Genomic DNA, 19,499 nt, shown 5'->3' on the forward strand with positions numbered 1-19,499 from the left:
AAATGAACAGTCCTGTAGAGCTGAGAGATCAAACAGCACATCAACAGGGATAAAGTAAATCGCATCTCCTCTGCTCCACCAAAGCATAAGGGTAACAAGGGAAGAAACTGGAAAGAGTCGCTACCCAGAACACTTCCTGAAGAAGCAGAGCTAAACACGTTAGGCTTGGAGCCAACCCTCAAGGCTCAATCTGATTAGTCACAAGAAAAGTGTAGAGGTTGCCATGAAAAAGGCCACATTCATGTGCAGGTTTCTCTGAGACACTGCAATTACTGCTTATTCTAAATATAACAATTGACCAATCTCTATTGCATAAAGTGCCCTGATAGGATAAGAGTTGAAATCAATTTAATTTATTTTGGTTTGGGGAGGGGGCAGGCGATTGGTGTTTGTTTATTTTAATGCTATGTGTGATTACAATAGCTCCACATTAGCAACTGCATACAACCACTTATCTTAATGGACCAAGTGTTACAGCCATGAAAGCGCTTTAAGTTTTGCTAAAGTTCTGCTAAGAGTTTCTCTGGATTGTCATCCATTGTAAATAAGATCAGAATCTGTTTTGCACTGCTTAATTCATAGAATTATATAATAGTTCGGGTTGGAAGGAACCTTTAAAGGTCACCTGGTCCAAGCCCCTGCAGTGAGCAGGGACATCTTCAACTAGATCAGGTTGCTCAGAGCCCCGTCCAACCCGACCTTGAATATTTCCAGCGATGGGGCATCTACCACCTCTCTGGGCAACCAGTTCCAGTGTTTCACCACCCTCATTGTAAAAAATTCTTCCTTATATCTAACCTAAACCTACCCTCTTTTAGTTTAAAATGATTACTCCTTGTCCTATCGCAACAGGCCCTACTAAAATCTCTGTCCCTATCTTTCTTATAAGCCCCCTTTAAGTATTAAAAGGCCACAATAATGTCTCTCTCGAGTCTTCTCTTCTCCAGGCTGAACAACCCCAATTCCACACGAAAAACAATAAAACCCACACACCAGCAACACCTCCAAGGCTATAAGCTTTTCTCTCCTAAAATACATAGGACTGTGTATATTTTAGCATTTGAGAGGGTAAGGAAGACACCAGCAGTAATGACTTGTAAGAGCAGGCACTTGTGCTAGGAAAAGCTCTCCTGGCCACACATACCCACTCACAGACACACATCTTGCTCTGCCAAGTATTTTTTCATCCGTGTAAATTTTTAAAACACTGGCATCTCTGGAATAACATCCATTCTTTATAGGGCTCCATAACTTCATTATTAAGTAATGCCTCCATTAAGTGAGAAAGTAGCCATGCATTTCATCTATACAGTATATTCACAGTCACATTAGCAATGCATAGTGATATGCATTCATAAAAAAATGCATACAGCTGTCATCATTTCATTCCTGTGCCCTCTTGTGGCCCCTCATTATTATTCCTAAAGCTTGAAGCAGTCTTAAACATTATAAAATATGCATTAGCTCATTCCATCATGTATCCTGCTCTTTATTTAGCATGGCATTAAAGTGCTATCTTTTAATCTTGAAATGACACTCTGATAGTATGAAAGTGAAGATAAGGGAGGCTGTGATTCAGAAAAAATACCTGCGTATGAAGCTGAAATGACCAAAAGCTGAACGCAGACAATTGAACAAGGTTTGTTTATACAAGCATGCTTGCCTAAACCATATAAATAGAGCAATTCACATCAGTCCAAAGCCCACCTGTTTAAGCTACATTTGGATCTGCACGGGGTGGTATAATTGTGATCGGCAAGGGGACAAACAGGATGCCACAGCAGCTCAAATTCCTGACAGTTTTGTGGACACTAAAACATTTTACTTGCATAGACACACTCTGGGTCTGTACCAAGTCCAATGATATTATGCTATACCAATCCATAGGAAACAGCTGTTCAGTTTAAGAACACAGTTATCCTCCTGCTATGCTGCTACTTCCACAGTCTTGCAGCTTTCCTCCTCCCTTCACCTCTACAGTTGCACCTGACTTACATTTGTTTTTCGTTCTGCTCTTATTCTGACACTTCTGCATCAGCATAAACTTTCTTTATATCTGTACTTGGTATCTCCTTTAGAAGATCAAAAACTTTGAAAAGCTCCCTTTTAGCCCTTTTCCTCCAGTAAATGCCATTTTTCCTTGTACTTTTTTCATATTTAAATCATGAAGTCCCTTGGAAACTCATGATACAATCAATTCTTTCCTACATGTATGTATCTTGGGTTTTTATGGTCCAGCTTTCCTTCTGGATTATAAGAATTGTAAGATGTTCAATCCAACTCCAGTTGTAATTCATAAAATAACTGCCCATTCCCAAGGCTAAGGAAATAAAAAGTTCCTATTACCTCTAGATTCATGGAACTCCAGCGTAACATGTGCATCAAATCCAAGGCTGAAGTAATTGTTGAAGACACTGAGAGGAAGCTGTAATTGGATAATAAAAGGACATGTTAAAATAACACAAATGAAACATTCCACGACACACCAGGAATTAAATATTTTAAACCTGGCATGTCATGAAAACCTACGAAGAAGAAAGTAGAACGTATCAGGGAAACGTATGTGGAAGGTTGCTCTGAAGATTAGTAATGGTTTGTAGAAGATGATCGGATACAAAACCCCGAAGAACACAAACACATCTACAGTGCTTTATGACCGTACATGTATCTTTGCAAACCCATCAAAGGGTTCCTTATGTTGCCATTGAGATTTCCCATAATGCTGCTCCACTTAACATGTCAATACAAAGGTTTTCCTAATTGCTGGCACTTCAAGCTCAGCATGGCGAACAAAACTCAAGCTTTGTTCTTCCTGCTTCATATGTAACCAGGAGCAATGTAAGTCCCAGACAAGAAGCCCTAATTCTATTGAGGATGCGTGAGGCAGGGAAGCACACATCTGGCCTCTTCATCATTACACGTGCCCAGCAGGGCTGTGGAGAGAGAACAGTAGCATCCAATAGGTAAGCTAGAAATTATAACTGAGAACAGGAAAATGGTTCACAGAATCTTTTTTTTATGATTGTAACATTTTCGATACCTCCAGTCCAAATGACGTATTACTATAAATGTGATCCCCTCACATAAAAATTTTCCCATTCTTCAACTATCAAGATACACTAATGGAGGTTATATGGAGACCCAAACATGAAGAAGTTAAATACAGAAATACACTACGCCTTGCTGTAAAGTAGGAAATTATATGCATCAGCAAAATCCTATGGAATAAAATTCTACATGCTGTTTTTAGTTTTGTCTAATTTAGGAGTGGATGGTAGTCACAAGGTTGCTCCTCCTGCCACCCCAGGTTAACTAGAGAAAAACAACAATAACCTTTCAGATAAAATGCTAGGGATTTTTTCCAGGGTTTAGTTCTTGAGATAAATGCTCAATGCCTGGGAGTTACAAACAACAAATAAATGGCTGGTATGCATTACATTTCACACACCTCTGGAAGTACTGACACATGAAGAGAGCAAAAGGAAGAGATGCAACTAGAGAATTAAAAGGTTTTATAGCTTCCCCACCCATGGAGCTTACAGTGTAACCCACAGATGCTCTAAGCGTCCTATAGTCTCCCTGGGAAAAAGAAGGCTCTAACCTTACGTGCCCCATCCTCCAGCTCATCCTGTGGCAAATCAGGGTTGCGCTCAACCTGGAGATTCCAGCGGTCCAGCTGGACAATGGTCCCATCTTCTACATGGCACAGGATCTTGGACACTGGCTCATCGGTGTAACCCTGACAGCAGAGTTTCACCAGAGTATCAGCCATGGATAGTGAAAGGAAAGCAAGTCAATCACCAGTTACCTGGCAGACCTCCCTCCTTTCAGACAGGCCTAAAATGCCAGATCAAGTGTTCCTAAGAACATTGGAGAGGAACTCAAAGTGTATTTGCCTTGCCGGGAATAACTCCAGTCATGTAGTCAAGGATAAATACAGAGAAATAAAGTTTAAACTACGCTTAAATTAGAAGCCTGCATATCCTCCTTATTACTTGGCCTGAAATACCAGACAGATACATCTATGTACACTTTTATTACAACAACTACATCATTAGTAATCCAAGATCCCAGACTGGAAATTGAAGCAAACCATTGGGTCTAACTGAAGCAGACCCTGGACACAGCTCTGCCTGCTATTTTAGCCAAAATGAAGTTCCACCCTACGCAACTAAATCAGAGCAGCAAGTTGAGAGCCCACATAGAAGGGTACCCCAGTCTGTGCTTACCCCACCCCAGTTGAGGGTGCGGGCAAGGTCATTCCCAGTGCCCAGCGGAAGGACAGCCACAGGAGGCGGGGGGCTGAGTTGCAGCTCATCAAGGATGGAGAGGATCCAGCCCACCTATAAATGGGAAATGCAAAGAACTTATTCAGCAAGATTAAAAGGGATGGAAAAAAGGAAAAAGACATATTTTGATGGTATCCCCTTTGCAGCAAATATCAAGTAAAACAAAAGGGAGAAGGGAAAATTAGGATATCTGAAATTTAATTCTACAACTGCCCCACCCGCGGTTTCACCTTTCAGAGAACAGGTATTGCAGTTTTCATGAAGCTCCTGTGCAAGCAGAAGCAATGGGATGTAAACACTGGCTATCTTTAACAGCACACAGAGATACTGAGGAAAGGGAGCACATAAGTTGCTGTTCTTTAAGCAGGGTATGAAAACACATAGAATTACACCCGGTATTATAAGGCTACCTAAATATTGCTCTGAAAAATACTGTATGTAAAAATGAGTGAAAAATAATATGGACAATTCAAGATAATTTTTTTAAATTGCCATTATGCTAAAGGAAAATAACCTTTGACAACCATTATGAAAGATGATGCAAGACACATTAAGACAGCATGGTATCAGAGCATGTCCTGGAACAGAGTCCAAGTGAAGTCAAGCATGGACATGCCCACAGGTCCCCCAGTCCCCAGACAAGAGACCTTAGTGCTGAATTATTTCACCCAGTGCAAAGCATATATATATATTATATATATTCTAGTCATTTGTATACACACACACACATATATATAAAATAAAAGACTAAAAGACTAGAAAAAAAGACATACCAATGCTCAGAGTTGAAGGGTTTGGGTTGGAACGATGAATCTGGCTCTTTTGTATCGTAAGCTATTAGTTATTTTAGAGAGCTTTTTCTCTTTCTTGTGTCTATTCTGGACTATATATAAAACTTTCAGATAGAAATCTAGCCAGAAGGAACAAATTACTGTAAAATATTTAGGTTTTATTAAATGGTAATTTCCAAGGGGGGAAAGAATTGTTGCTGAAGATGTTATCAAACTTTTTATGACTGAAATTCTTGCTACAAGAAAATAGGACTTTTTCTTTAACTATTTCTCACCTTTAAAAAGAAAAAAATACAATCTGTGAAAGAATCTGTGCTGCATAAAGAATTACAAAAAAATAAATATAAGAAGATAAAATTTGTTGTTTTTTTTTTTTTCCTGATGCCAGTGTTCAAAGGTGCAGTCTCTACTGGAAATGTGAACTTTTAAGTAAGACACAAAACTGAAATCCTGACTGCAGCTGGACAGGATTTTTCCTCCCTCAACTAATATTACTATGATTTCAGATAGATTCTTAACCCAAACCGGGATGACACGGGAGCTTCATGAAAGGCACCCAGCATAACATGGGCATTGGGAACAACAGTTGGAATTTGAAGGACTGCAGGAGGGGTGGCCTGGTAAATACAGCAACCACCACCCTATTCAGTATTCTAGGGTATGTCTTTCTCCACGTCTCTTGACGGATAAATTTAATTTGTATAAATAGCATTTATCAGACAGTTATTTATCATAACCAATTGTCCAATTATTAAAGCATTCATCTGGGATGTGATCCCGCATTAGAGCTCTTTGTCTGGCAACAGTCATCTGAATCACAACTCTTACGAACTTGGATATCACCAAAGGTACTTAGGTCTATCATAGGCAGCATGGTAGGACTAAGCAGAGCTCTTAAGGGACTTTTAGAGGTAAGTAATCTTTTACTTTTCAAAATATCTATCCTTCAGTATTGATAACAGGAGACAGAATAAAGACTCCTGATAACTTCACTGGGGTCAGGACTTCTTAAAGAGTCCTTTGTCATTGCCACTGACTTAATCCATACATCTGTGCCTCAGCCTCCCACTGGTACGGGTAACATTACAATACCTACCACTTTCGTAAATGCTTTTAACTGATCAATTAGTAATTTGAAGTTTCTGTTTATAAGTACAACATTGTTATTTAACTTGAGGTCATTTCTAAACCTTGTACATTAGTTTTACAATCAAGGATGACATAGACTGTCATTTCCTTATAAACAGAAAGCTCCTGACTGCTTTGTAAGCAAAACTGTCCATTTATACCCTGAAAAGGAACAGCAACAGCGATGATGGAAAAGTTACAACAAGTTCTGATTCACCTCAATAATGCAAGGTAACATCTGGTCTCATTGAATATTCACTAAGACCGTTTGAGCCAGATTTTTCATTTCTAGATGTAATGGCTTTGGGAATAACTAGATATTAATTTGCTTCAAACTGAGCAGCAGCAAATGTGATAGTGGAGCGCTGCTCATACTGATGAGAAGGTGCTGCCACCTGTCGCTTGCACTGCTCAGCAAAGGGAAAATAAAGGATGGTCAGACTCAATGTAGTTGCATTCATTTCTATTTTAATATTTTCTGGATTAATTTTTTTTTTCCCTGTTAAAATATGGGCTTCCTCAGGTGGAAGAAAAAGACTTTCAGAAACAGATCGAAATGCTTTTTGCAGCTTATGCCTTTTGCTAAAGGAATGCTTTGCACATTTCTCAAGGGAAGTTCACGATTCAGTAACAGTAATATCTTATTTCCCAGGCACCAGCAATTGAGTAGTCTAATCATGGGGTTTTTTCTTCACTCTGGCAGAGGAAGCACTGGTATTAATAATCCCTACATCTGGGGTTAGTAATAGAATTATTATATATATTAAATATAAATTAAATATTAAAAGAACCCACAGAAGCTGAACAGGAAGTTCCCCCAGAAATTCAAGCAGAGATGGGTTAAGGGTGGGTGTTCAGCTCACTTAAAAAAAAAAATTCTCCTCATGCCCTAAACATCTACATATATCTATCATGGCCAGCCACTGCACGTTAAAAATAGTAATGCATTTTCCTTACCATACTTACTGTTATAACTATTATCAAGTGCACGTTTGGGGAACTGAGCTTCAGAGAGATTAAAGGTCAGGTTTTCAACTGCATTTAAGCACTCAGTGGCACAGACTGAGATTTACAATGTTCCTAAGTACTGGAAAGAATAATGGGGTTGTAATACCTCCATTACACTCATGGCCTGCAGAACCTGAACTGCAGACCCTGTCTCCAGCTAAGGGTGCCTAAATCCTTTAAAGATCTTACCTTATTCGCTTATCCAAGAACACACAGAAATTCAGCAGCAAAGCAAGATACTGAACCTAGATCTACCAGATCCCAGGCTAGTAGTATGACCAACACGATATCCTTCCTCACAGACATTTTGTAAAGAAAGCGGGGAAACCCACTTTCTTTAGGCACAGAGGAGACCCTATATGACTGTACACAGACATCATGGAGACAATAGCAGGAAGGAGCAGAAATTAAGATTTAGTAGCTCCCAGACATGGACTTAACATGCTAGACCCTCAGAGCTGTGTAAATAGTGAGAGGAGGCCAGCAAAGTTAGTCTTTTTTTTTTTTTTTAAGCTGTACCAAATCTTTATGCATAAAGCAGATAGGACCTTGGACATCAGGATCTGGCCCCATCGCTACGCAAGCCAGGCCACACAGAAAATAAAAAAAGTAATAGATTTCACAAGCGTAAGGTATGTTATCTGGCTCTGCAGGCATTGTGAGGTGGTAAACCCACAACTGCGAGGATTTTAATCACTTGTCCAATGACCACGGGGCTGCCAGGCACCAGCCACCTACCGTCCCGTCCCCGCCGCAGGCCAGGATCCGCAGGTTTGGCACTTTTCTGTACAGCTCCAGCCTGGCCAGGGGAGGGAAAGGGAAAAAAGGGAAGGGAAAAAAGTCAGAACAACAATGCAGGCACTTTTTACGCATTTTGCCGAGTGACAGTTTAACAGCCGCTTATTGCATTTTTGAATATTCATTACTAAGGGTGTGGGTGGAGGCAGGGGAAAAAAAAAAAAAATCTCAGCATTACCAAAAGCCTTGGCAGTGAGAAGGCACCAGCCCTGGCAGCTGCAGGCGGCATCAGCCCCAACCCAACCTGAGCCCTGTGGTTCACTTCACATCTTCACACGTGCACAAAACCACTAGGATGTGAAACGGGGCCTTCCTCCTTGGTTAGGCAGCACATCTTGAGAAGTATTTGATCAGTTTAGCATGCTCCCATGCTAAATCTGAAAGGACAGATTCTCATGTTCCCTCTGGAGATGACAAAATCTTTCCTTTTTCTCTTATCCTAAGCAAACAAATATAAACTTCGAGGTCTTTAAACAAAATTTAGTGTTTCTCATCAGGATTTGCTGAGCCACCATTTCCGAGGCATGTAGAACATGACAGCTTCAATTGGTCATTACTTTTTTTAACACCACAGAAGGCAAGAACATCTAATAGATTTCTTTCTCTGGATATCTGATCTAAGATACCAGCAGGAGAGCCAAAAAAGCACATGTTGAAGACCTGCTCCTTCAGTTGCAGGAAAGAGAGGCATAATGAAATATCTCCTAATGGAGGGGATGCATTCACATGTAGAGAGCTGAGTGACCAGAGGATCTAATCCTCCTTTAACTCCATTACACAGCTCTGAAAACTGTATGTCTACCTTAAAGCTTCTATACATCATGAGAGGATCAGCAGTGGAGGTGTTTCTGCAGGAAAAAAGCTTGGATGCCTTGAATAGCAAATACTTGGACCATTCTTATACAGGTAAATATTTGATTTTACATTATTATTACCTTTTTGTTCTGCCTAACTTGTGAAAGTAGCGCTGAACAGATGATTAAGTAAAGCAAGTATCCCTATCTTAAACACAGTAGAAGGATGGTCTCTTAACCCTTAGCAGTGAGAATCAGCCCTTTAAAGACAGGTCCTCCCTCCCTTGGAAGTGGATCACATTTCAACTATTGCCAGATAAGCTGAGTTAGTTACTCAGCAAGCAGAGATAGTTGGACGCTTCTGAAACGTATGGAAGTCTGGAGGCAGCCTCACCCCATCGTAATGGTCAGCCAGTAGGGAATGGTCAGGCACTGGGATGAGCAGCAAGTGTGTCTTGGAGCCATTTGGAACTGGCTCTGTCTGGCATGGGGGCAGCTCCTGATCTCTTCTCACAGAAGCCACCCCTGCAGCACAGCACCCCACCCCCCCACTACCAAAACCTGGATACATAAACCTCATGCACAGTCTGCTAATCTATCCAAGCTAGACCTTCATCTGCTTTCCTGATCAGAAAAGAATTATGGTCCACAGTGCTGAAGGCTCAAGAACTTACGCATCTCTTGGCCCGTCCTGAGAGAGATCAAAGACCTGGCGTGGATTCAAATACCACATAAACATTTGGAGAACCTTGGTGCCCTGGGAAGAAAGAAAAATCAAAGGAAGGGAAATTATGAATAGTTTAATGATTATTAGAAATAATAGTGTTAATTATTCACTATATTTGGACTGCTTTTCTTTCTTCTGTGCTTTATAAAGCAAACATAAACCAAGAAAGAGACAAACCAGAAAGTGGCATAGCAGACGACAGCTCTATAGAATAGCAACCCACCAACCTGGACAGGGTGCACATGCATACGTATAGACTAAATTTAACAACACATATCACTAATGGTTCATAAGAACAGGTGTTTGGGGTCAGACCAAAGGTTCAGCTCCCACAGCAACCTTTTCTCCTGCCTCTCACCACCTGCAAAAAGAAATCTCTGTTATCTCACACCACCCTCAGCCATCCATGACAGCAAGAAGTCAAACAAGCTTGTGGGCAAAGTCTCCATCACATTGAACAGTCCTGCCCAACGTCCAAGCAATGACATTGCTTTGACCTCCACCACCACCACTGTGGACACTCGTAACTATAGCCCTCTATCATCTGATGAAGCAGGAGTCAAGGACTCTATGGGCTACAGCTGCCCCAATGCTCCCTCACTCAGCACAGTGTGGCTAGCCCATCACGTAAAGATATAATTTCTCCTTTCTCAAACTCTTGGGTTCACATTCCAGACACTCAATTTCCTTCCTTCATGTTCCACCCGGACACAAAGTGGCAGGATCTCGTACTAGCAGAAGAGAGGCCAAGGACCCTATGGGGCTTGTACTCCAAAATAATTCAAGAATGTCTTTCAGATATGACCTGGGGGTGCAAGTCAGGAATTTTCAATAGGTCCCCCTTCTGAGGGATGGCTTTTCTGTCTGACACTTTCCCCTAAGCAGAGTACCAAGGATAGCAGTCAAAGTGCCTAGGAAAAAGTAGAACAGAGAAAATAAATGTGATGTTTGCTGTAGGTATTCTCCCAGCCTCAGCTATTTGCAGTTCATAGAACTCTTGAGCCAGAGCAGGGTACAGGACTTTAGTAACCTTCAGGGTTTCATCTTCCAAATCTCTCCTTCAGCCCATGTAAACTTTTAGCATCCACAACATCCTACGACAAGATGTTTTGCAGCTGAACTACACACTGTGAGAAGGACTGACTTTTTTCTTTGTTTAGTCTTACCAGTTTCATTTGATATCCTCCCTAATTATTCTAAGAGAGGAGAAAATAAGCAGCAGCTATGCTATTCTTTATGCTGTATAGGCCTCCTGTATCTTAGATCACTCTTTTCTTTTCAACTAGAATGCCCTGTTTATCAGAAGGCACTCAGATTGTTTGATATTCAAAAAGTGGCAGAACTAACCTGGAAAACATTCACTTGGATAAGTTTTAATTCCAAGAACCCTAAGAAAGAAGTCTGCTGCATGTTAGTCACTGAAACTTGGTTCTCTATGGTAGAGTACAAGAGTAGTAATGATTTTTTAAATGCCACAGGAATGTGTCATTTCACATTCACTAATTTCACTAGGCATTACTAGTAAAATTAAACCACGTTTTGGATAAAAGTCTAAGACTTCATTGAAAATCTGATTTTTCTGTGGAAAAATGAAGTCTTCTGAAAACCTCCAAACTATAATTTTAGATTCCTTTCAAGAATCTGAAGATAGGAATACAACTGCTCAAATACTCAAGTATCCATTCCATATATCCAATTCCACTGAAGTGGAAAGGGCATTCAACAGCAAGGACCTCTTCCGAGGACTGCAGTTCAGGCATAGAGCTCTTCCTATCTGACTGACCAAGAGCTAGTCTCATTTGCAGAAACACTGCTGTTAAACTTTGTGACTTGGATCCAGATGATGTTCTTACCTGATTCCCTCCACTTTTTGGATTGACAAAAACCAGCAGCGGCTTCATGAGTGGAGAGGAGATAGGCTTTATCACAAATGGCCGACCTTTGTTATCCTGAGAAACAGAAGCAGAAAACAGCTTTAGTACAAGCTATCTATGTTTCCCTGGCATAACATGTGCAGGAGACCCAACCTATCTCTGCCAAGACTACCTCAGGTACTAGAAATAGTATAGCCATGTTAATGTGGCACTCAGCTGGGACTAATTTATCCAGCTGAGACCATTAAGAAAGAAAATAAGGGGGGGATCACTTCAGGCCAACTATTTTAAAATTTTACTCAATGTTATTTCCAAAAAAACCCCAATTATTCATCCAACACTAATAATGTGTCAGATAAAGTGATATTTCTAACATGAACAATTTTCCAATGGAAAATAGAATGAGATAAGCTACTTATTTCATTAACTCCATCTAACAGACAAGTTGAACCAGCACTTATTTGCAGATGATCTGCTCTTGAATTCTTGGCCTTGCCGCCCTCCCACCTTTGAACAAATACCACACGTCAAACATGACACGTCAATGAGAAAACTATAAGCGAGGACCTTAACCAGAGAGCCGTGGCTATGTAGAGGTGAGTCTCCCTCCACCTATCCCACGAAGCTGTTGTTCATTTATATAACTAATCCACTAGGCAGGGTCTGGAAACAATGTCTTCTATAAGCTATGTGGTAAATCAAAGCATCAGATCACTCATCTGTTTTCTCCCTCTGTGGCCCAATGCCAATTTTCACACAAACAGAGTATTTCCAGTATGATATCTCCTAAAGGAGACACTCTCAAACTGGACCAGACCCTTGCATCAGTGTATTCACTATGGATTTCACAACCCCAGTTTCACACCCCTGGCTCTGCCTAGCGGAAATCAAGGGTCTGAGCTGAGTCTCCTACATCCCAAGGGAATGCTGTTTCATTAGGCTGCTGGTCCTTCTGGAGTCTGGTAGGTTGTTTCTTGAAAAAAGTCAACTTAGCAAATAAAACGTCTCATACAAGTTTTATCAAAACTGATCTCACAAATTCAATAGCGTGGAATTTTCCAGTAGAAAAAGTATATTGAAGACTCCAGCAAAAAAAATTTAAAGTCTGTGTTTAGACATTTCAACAAAAGGATGCTGATTTCCAAAGCACTTGAATACCTACTTCATTGCCTCTTTTGCTGGCTTTTCTTTTAAAAGATGTTCTCTTCTTTCGCCGTGTTGAAGTCTTTAATGAGTTCTACATCAAAAGAAAAAAGAATACATGAAAAGCAAAACAAAATTTAGAAGACAGGACCAGACAGAGCCCCTTTACGAAGCTCTTCCATGCATGTCCACTTGGAGAATGATAAGAGTATCTGGCACATGCTTGAGATTTAAATTACATGCGCTGCATGCTTTACACTTCCACACCACCGTTTATGGAGAAAGCCACACACGGAGACCAGACTGGTGCTTTGGAACTGGAAACTTTCCCACGCTGTGAGGGGGAAAAAGATCAGATGCTCCCATAGACTCACATAACACCACATGTTGTACCTGCCAACCCTCCCAATAGGGGTAGGAGACGCCCGTTTCCCCTTCGGGGCTCCAGTCTCCTGCCCAATCAGGCTCGTCTCCTGGTATGGAGACCACCTGCATAAAGATGTAATAAAAAACATGATAAATGAGATATTTTTCATGTTTTTTTTAGGAAAGAAAACAACAAGTTTTAGCTCTGGCAACCATTATGACTCAACATAACGTAGGCCACCATGGCGGATGATGCTGGCACTGTGGAGTCAGTTCCAGCGTATCAAGAAACTTGTGTAATCATCTGCTAAGGAACAAACTGAATTATGTTAACATTTAAGGATTTGGGTGAGGGGGTGTTTGTGGGGTTTTTGTTTGCTGTGTTTTTAAATAACAATATCACTTAACTACACACAAAAGAAACAACCATAAACCTGCTTTTATTTTTGCAGAACCTAGTAAAATAGAACTCGCATCAAAGCTATTCTCCAGGCTGGCAATAGCCTGCTCAGCAATATTGAGCCAAAAGATGTTCTGGTGTGATAAGAACAGTCCAAAAAGGGCAATTTTATTTTATTTTTTAATTATTTTAATTCAGCAACTGAAGTCGTACCTGCAGGAAACCCCAAACCTTTCCATATGATTGAAATTTTGTATTATAAGAAATACTGTAAATATGTTCACAGTATTTCAACTTCTAGTTTAGCCATCACCAGGAAATAAAGTAACACAGGGAACTAGAAGGAAGTTTATTGGGTTTTTTCTGGCTTCAAGAGGAGAAGCAAGATCCACTTAGCTCATCCAAAATTTCATTTCTGTCCTGACCTTATTCAAAAGTGTACCACTAATGAAAAAAGCCAATGACCAGAGATCATCAAATCTGTAAACAGTGATGTCTGTCCTTAATCCTGCTTTCTATCCAACAATAACAGGAATAGCTACTAGATTCTGTTTAATACCTAACAACGACTTCTAGAATTTCAAGACTTCAGTATGACACACCAGGTACAGAATTTATTGTTTCCACATCTCTGAGAAGTTAAGAAAAACTAACAGCTAACTCACTCAAATACTTTAGGGCACCGTCCTTTTTCACCCAGACCAAGAGAAGCCTGCTGTAGAGCACAAAGTCCCAAGCTTTTTGTCACCTCTCAACCTTCCTCATAGACCAGGATATAGCCATGTCTTATTGCTTACTGAAAATACTGAACACAAGACAGCTCTGCAGAGCAATTACAGGACATTTGCCCTATTAGACCATATTTGGAGAAACCACCTAAAGAAGTGTTCTTACTCTTCCCTACTGTGGTACAAAGTGATCTTGAAAGCATAATAAGCCACAAAGACTGCACTGACTACAGAAGTGCATTGGCAATATCACCTGCATGGTCTTTCATTGCCCTACCTCAGTAATCAGATTGCCTGTAGGCAAAAGTCTTTATGTCAAGAGAAAGGTACAGGGCATTACTCTCAAAGCTGCCTCCCATGGGGGTCTTAGTCTAGTTCCTCAGCCCTTCTGTGATGAAGAATTCTCCCTGGAGTGGGGCAAAACAAAAGACAGAGAGAGATGTAGTCTATCCACAGTTTTGCCAGTGGTCTGCTGAAAGGTCACTGGCATATCAAGCCTTTTCCCTGTGCTTCAGTCTCTCCAGGTGTAAAATTCAAAATACTTATCCTATTGGTAAAGTGCAGTGAATTCTGCTGGCAAATACTAGTCTGTAACTCAAGTCAGGTATTATACTAGGCAAGTACTTCACTGTAGCTCTGGAAGAAGGACTGTACTTGTTATTCTACCTCCACAATGGATGGAGCTAAGCCCAGTGAAGTTCTTCTGGGAAGGGCAAGAACAGTTCAGTAAAATCCTGACTAATTTTAAAAGAATAATCTAAAGAATGTTTAAATGTAGTTGCCATTAAATCCCGTTATATCTCTTTTCTTGCCTATGGGCAGGGTGGGAAGAGGCACACAGCTGTATTAGAGAAGCAGTTTTAGTCTAAGCCTCCATTTACGATGATAACAATTTTCATTTCCACACTCAAAAAGGCACTAAAATACGCTACATCACAGCTATGTTATTTCACTTTTTTTTTTTTTAAACATGCCTACGCCTATAGTGTTAAGAGAACCTAAAGCTTTTCTACAACGATTGCAACTGCATGTCCATAGCAGATGAAAGGCAAAAAAGCTGCTTAAACATATGCAGGTTCTCTTTGCAAACATGCAGAAGAATAACAGCCAAGAGTAATCAGTCTTTGCACATTGAAGTGAAGAAATGGATGCATACTACCTTGTCCACATAACAAGGTGATGAGTATTTTATAAATGTATAATGTTATTCAGCAAAGTACCTGATAGCAAAGCATACCTTTAAATGGGCACCATATGTAAATCCTAAATTGCCTCTAGAGAGGAAACCTCTCCTTTGTGGATGTCAGTTTGGCAATCTTCAAAAGAGATTTTTCATATTATTGAATGGTCAGTATAGTTCTCAGCACGCTTAGCTAGATAAATAGAAGAACTGGACTCCTTCTTGTATGGTGTTGGGCAGTCTGAGGGCCACAGCCTATCTCAAGCAAATCCAATGGACCCTTTCAACCTTTTCCTTTACATTTCAGCCTTCATTTTCAAAGGCTTTTAGCATGCTGGGCTTCAAACAACTTAAATAACGAACAGCCTCTGGGAAGGTCATAGAATCATAGAATGGTTTGGGTTGGAAGGGACCTTGAAGATCATTCAGTTCCAACCCCCCTGCCATGGGCAGGGACACCTTCCACTAGACCAGGTTGCTCAAGGCCCCATCCAACCTGGCTTCAATCTTGACTGTCTTCTGGTTGTTCACAAACCAACGTCAGGCAAGCCAGCTGCACTCAGCAATTGAGGAAATAAAGAAATAAACCCAGATATACAAACATTCACTAGCACTTTTTCAAGGTCTTCAAAGGAGGAGGAGAAGAAAACACCACTTTTACTCACCTTGAACAGAAAAAACTTGGAATTTTAGTTACTGCCTTTGCCTTCCCAAACAGAAGACAGACTGAATCAGTAAGTACATCAGCCAGACCCTCCTTATTATCTACTTTTCTCCCACAACGTAAGCATATAGCAAGTCCATTCCTAGAGCTAACACCACATGGGCTACCAAACCTCACCTATAACAAAGTACCACCAGTCAACAGGGGTGACCTGCTTTCACAAACTAGGAGATGGAATTGATTTGAACCCCAGGAAATCAGAGCTGGTATCAAAGTGCTGCTAACACAGTACAGAAACACTGGAAATCAATAAAGAAGTTACAGAAGTGGCTCACATTATGAATAACATGGAATAGGTATTGGGAGTTTTCCATTCATGTAAATGGGTCATTACATACAGGGCTACCACCAATCCCAAAGCTATTTGAACCATTCTGAATATTATTCATCTTGCAATTAATTGCTTGCAAGAAGCAAAAGCTCCCCATTTGGAATGTAGGTTGTCAGCAGAGAATTGTCCTTAACCAATTACACCATGATGCTTCACTACCACAACATTGCTGGTAATCAGAGGGGGAGTATGCTCTTTATTCAAGCCCAATGTTTGAAAGGTGGTGACCCATGTTGTACAAAATAAGCATGGAAAACCATTTTTGTAGCAATAAAAATTAAAATTCAGGGCAAGGTTTTGCTACAAAAAGCCATCTTATTTGCTTAAAAGAAACAATCAACAAACAGGATGAAGGCACCACTAAAATCAATTTCATATGAGTAGGGATTTCAGTTCAGGAGTTGCCTGTGACCAAGGTAAGTAGTTAATTAGAGCTGAGGAAATATTTTATAACGAAAAGGCTTCTAGCCAAATTTATTCTGACTGTGGAATATGTGAAAAACAGATTGCTGGCTACATATTTATTTACTATCTGAATTTACAAAAATTTGTGAATATTGTGTTTGTGTTCTGTGGATTGAATGCAGTGAATATTTCATAATGTTTACCAAATGTTCATATAGGGTGAAGAGGGTCATAATACACAGAAGTAGAGCTGGCCAGAAACAGCAGAAGAGGAGAAAATATTTCTTAAAAAAAAAACAATAAATAAGGAAACAAGAATTCTGCCAAAAATCTGAAAATGTATCTGAAAGATGTTTCAGTATTTTCTATAGCAATAAGGATGCATTCCCCAGAACTAATACTGCAATGCATGCTGTTAAGAAGTTTCATGGAAATATGCCCATTGTCTATGCTAAATATCATTTTGATCTATCTAGTGCTTCAGTTACTCAAGATAAGGTTTTTGCATGCTACTGACCATGAATTTCAAGGACTGAAGATGTGATGGAGTATTAGATTGAAGTACTTCCTCTCCACTTGTGACTCAGGCACACAGATATTTTCTTTTAGTGTGACACTCTAAAACTTTATTTAAAAGCATTTTTCCCATTAGTTATTGTTAACTATATCAGATTTATTTTTTTATTTGAACTTCTCTGAAAAAAATGGACAAGAAAAAAATTGTCTAAAAATATTATAAGGTAGGTACCCTGCTTTGGCCAAATGCCAAATCAAAAGAAAATTACAAGTGTTGATTTTTTTTTTCCCACTAAAAATTAAATAAAATAAAAAAGAACAAAGAAAGACTTCTTTTAGTAAGGTCAGACATGGATACATCTATCAAATACCACACAGGTGCTGAAAATTAGCCAAGGTTAAGTCCCTGCTGAGGACTCAAACAGATTCTTCAACAGGAGAAGAAAAAAGATTTCTCTGGAGGACACTGGAATAAAACTAACAGAGCAAGAAAAGTGTGGGGAAAAAATGCAAATGCAAAAGAAACTTTGTTTCTCAGAGAGGATGTGGCTAGGGATCTTGCCTACTCTCTATGGACTTAAAGGAGAAACAGCAGTCTCTTTGGTCAACTTTTTGATTACTCTATATTTCCCCTTCCACCCTCCTCCCCTTGTCTTTAATATCCAGCTTGTTAGAAACGCCACTCATGTACAAATCTGACAGTCATATCCCTAGACTGGAAATAAAAAACAAGCAGTGTCACAACTTAGACCTTTTTCCAGTTTTATGGGACTGATTTTGTCTTAGTGCCTTGCCTACAGCCTGAACTTTTCAGCTTCTTGTTGACAACCAGGACACAGAGCCAGAAAGCCGGGGGTCACTTCCGAAGTATAGACACACTAATGTTAAGAGCCACATGTCACTACTCTATAAAACCAGCTTTCCTGTCAATGGAGAAAAATTACAAGAAAATGTGAGTGGGAAGTTTCAATATCCCAGACACTATTCATTTCAGAACAAAAACTTGTTCCAGTGCTTCTGAAATGAAATGTTTACCAGCATTCTGCCTCCCTGATATGTTCAGTGTTTGTCTGTTTCCTTCAGTTCCACTTGGAATGAAAACAGACTTTCAAAGAAAAAAATACTTCTTGCATGACGTGAATCCCCTTTTAATTTTTGGCCAGCTCTCTTTTGGATACCTTTTCTCCCTATTGTGTTCACCAGTGAATTATCCTCTCCAAGAGATATCACATCCATTACAAAAGCTTTGAAGTCTAATGCTTGTAACCTGCAACTAAATGAGCACGTGGGCTTACTGCTGACATTCAGCAAGGACTGATGTAAGAAAGACATGATTGTTTAAACGTCCATTGATGGCAAATTCAGAGGGATGCCACTCCAGCCACAGCTGATTCTTACTGCAGTTCAAGTCAATGTTTGTGAACAGTTTTTCCCTGTATTTGCTCAGCTCTATTTAATGAAACATGCTTGACTGCCTACAACACAGGGGATTTCTTGCAGTATGCTTGCTGAACTCACAGTTACAGGAACAAATCTGAGCTGGATTTGCTCAGAACAGAAGTCATGTTTGTTGCTAATTGTCCCAAACAGGGAAATCTACTGAAGGGCTGGATGGAGGGGCAGGAGGATACAGGTTCATAATCACCATGGATGTATGCTGGGTTTCAGGGAGACAGGGTTGAACAAGCATGCCTTAGTGAAGGAGTACTGAGCGGCAAAGCCAGGTTGGCCCTGCACAGCCATACAGCTTCAGAACCAGACATCAGCATGCAGTTACCTGAGGTTTCTTCACCTTAATGATCCAGGTGGGAGGCACAATGACAGCAGCGTGAGCCCCCAGGGAACATGGCTCCTCAATGTGATGTAGCATGAAACAAGTGACTTTGTTATGAAACTGGAAGAGAGGAAAACAGTAGAGTCAATAAGGAGGCTAAGAAAGACAAAGGGGAAGCGTGGAGAGGAAGAAGAGGGTGATGGTACAAAAACTGGAGCAATGGTCCCAACTCCACCATCTTCAAGTTCTTCAAACCGTGGAGTTTTAGGAACATATAACTAAAGGTCATCTTCCCTAGCCAAGCCTTCTTACAAAAAAAAAAACCAAACAAACAAAAAAAAAACCCAAAAAAACAAAACAAAACAAAACAAAAAAACCAGAACCACCATACCCAACCACTCCTACTTAAACACAGATCACATATTGAAGACCACAACCTAGTTTGATGCAGCTGTATGTACTAAGAGCCCTTTGGCTGTCTGAGCTAGCCACAGCAGGGCATTGATGGGAGGCAGCCAGTGAC

At 40.2% G+C, this 19,499-nt stretch overlaps 1 protein-coding gene across 1 annotated transcript in view; it reads right to left on the reverse strand.

Moving 5' to 3' along the window:
• The window catches only part of DGKI (diacylglycerol kinase, iota), a 121,375-nt gene that overhangs the window by 90,011 nt on the left and 11,865 nt on the right, over nt 1-19,499 (reverse strand). Inside the window, exons 5-13 of the mRNA XM_010566252.1 lie at nt 18,980-19,096; nt 12,946-13,041; nt 12,572-12,646; nt 11,389-11,484; nt 9,483-9,565; nt 7,955-8,015; nt 4,230-4,343; nt 3,602-3,739; nt 2,347-2,425 (exon numbers count right to left, since the gene is read on the reverse strand). Of these exons, the coding sequence (XP_010564554.1) occupies nt 2,347-2,425; nt 3,602-3,739; nt 4,230-4,343; nt 7,955-8,015; nt 9,483-9,565; nt 11,389-11,484; nt 12,572-12,646; nt 12,946-13,041; nt 18,980-19,096 (859 nt within the window). The remainder of the gene's footprint in view (nt 1-2,346; nt 2,426-3,601; nt 3,740-4,229; nt 4,344-7,954; nt 8,016-9,482; nt 9,566-11,388; nt 11,485-12,571; nt 12,647-12,945; nt 13,042-18,979; nt 19,097-19,499) is intronic.

The sequence above is a fragment of the Haliaeetus leucocephalus genome, unplaced genomic scaffold (assembly GCF_000737465.1).
Source record: "Haliaeetus leucocephalus isolate CR32 unplaced genomic scaffold, Haliaeetus_leucocephalus-4.0 Scaffold206, whole genome shotgun sequence".
Classification (NCBI taxonomy): domain Eukaryota; kingdom Metazoa; phylum Chordata; class Aves; order Accipitriformes; family Accipitridae; genus Haliaeetus; species Haliaeetus leucocephalus.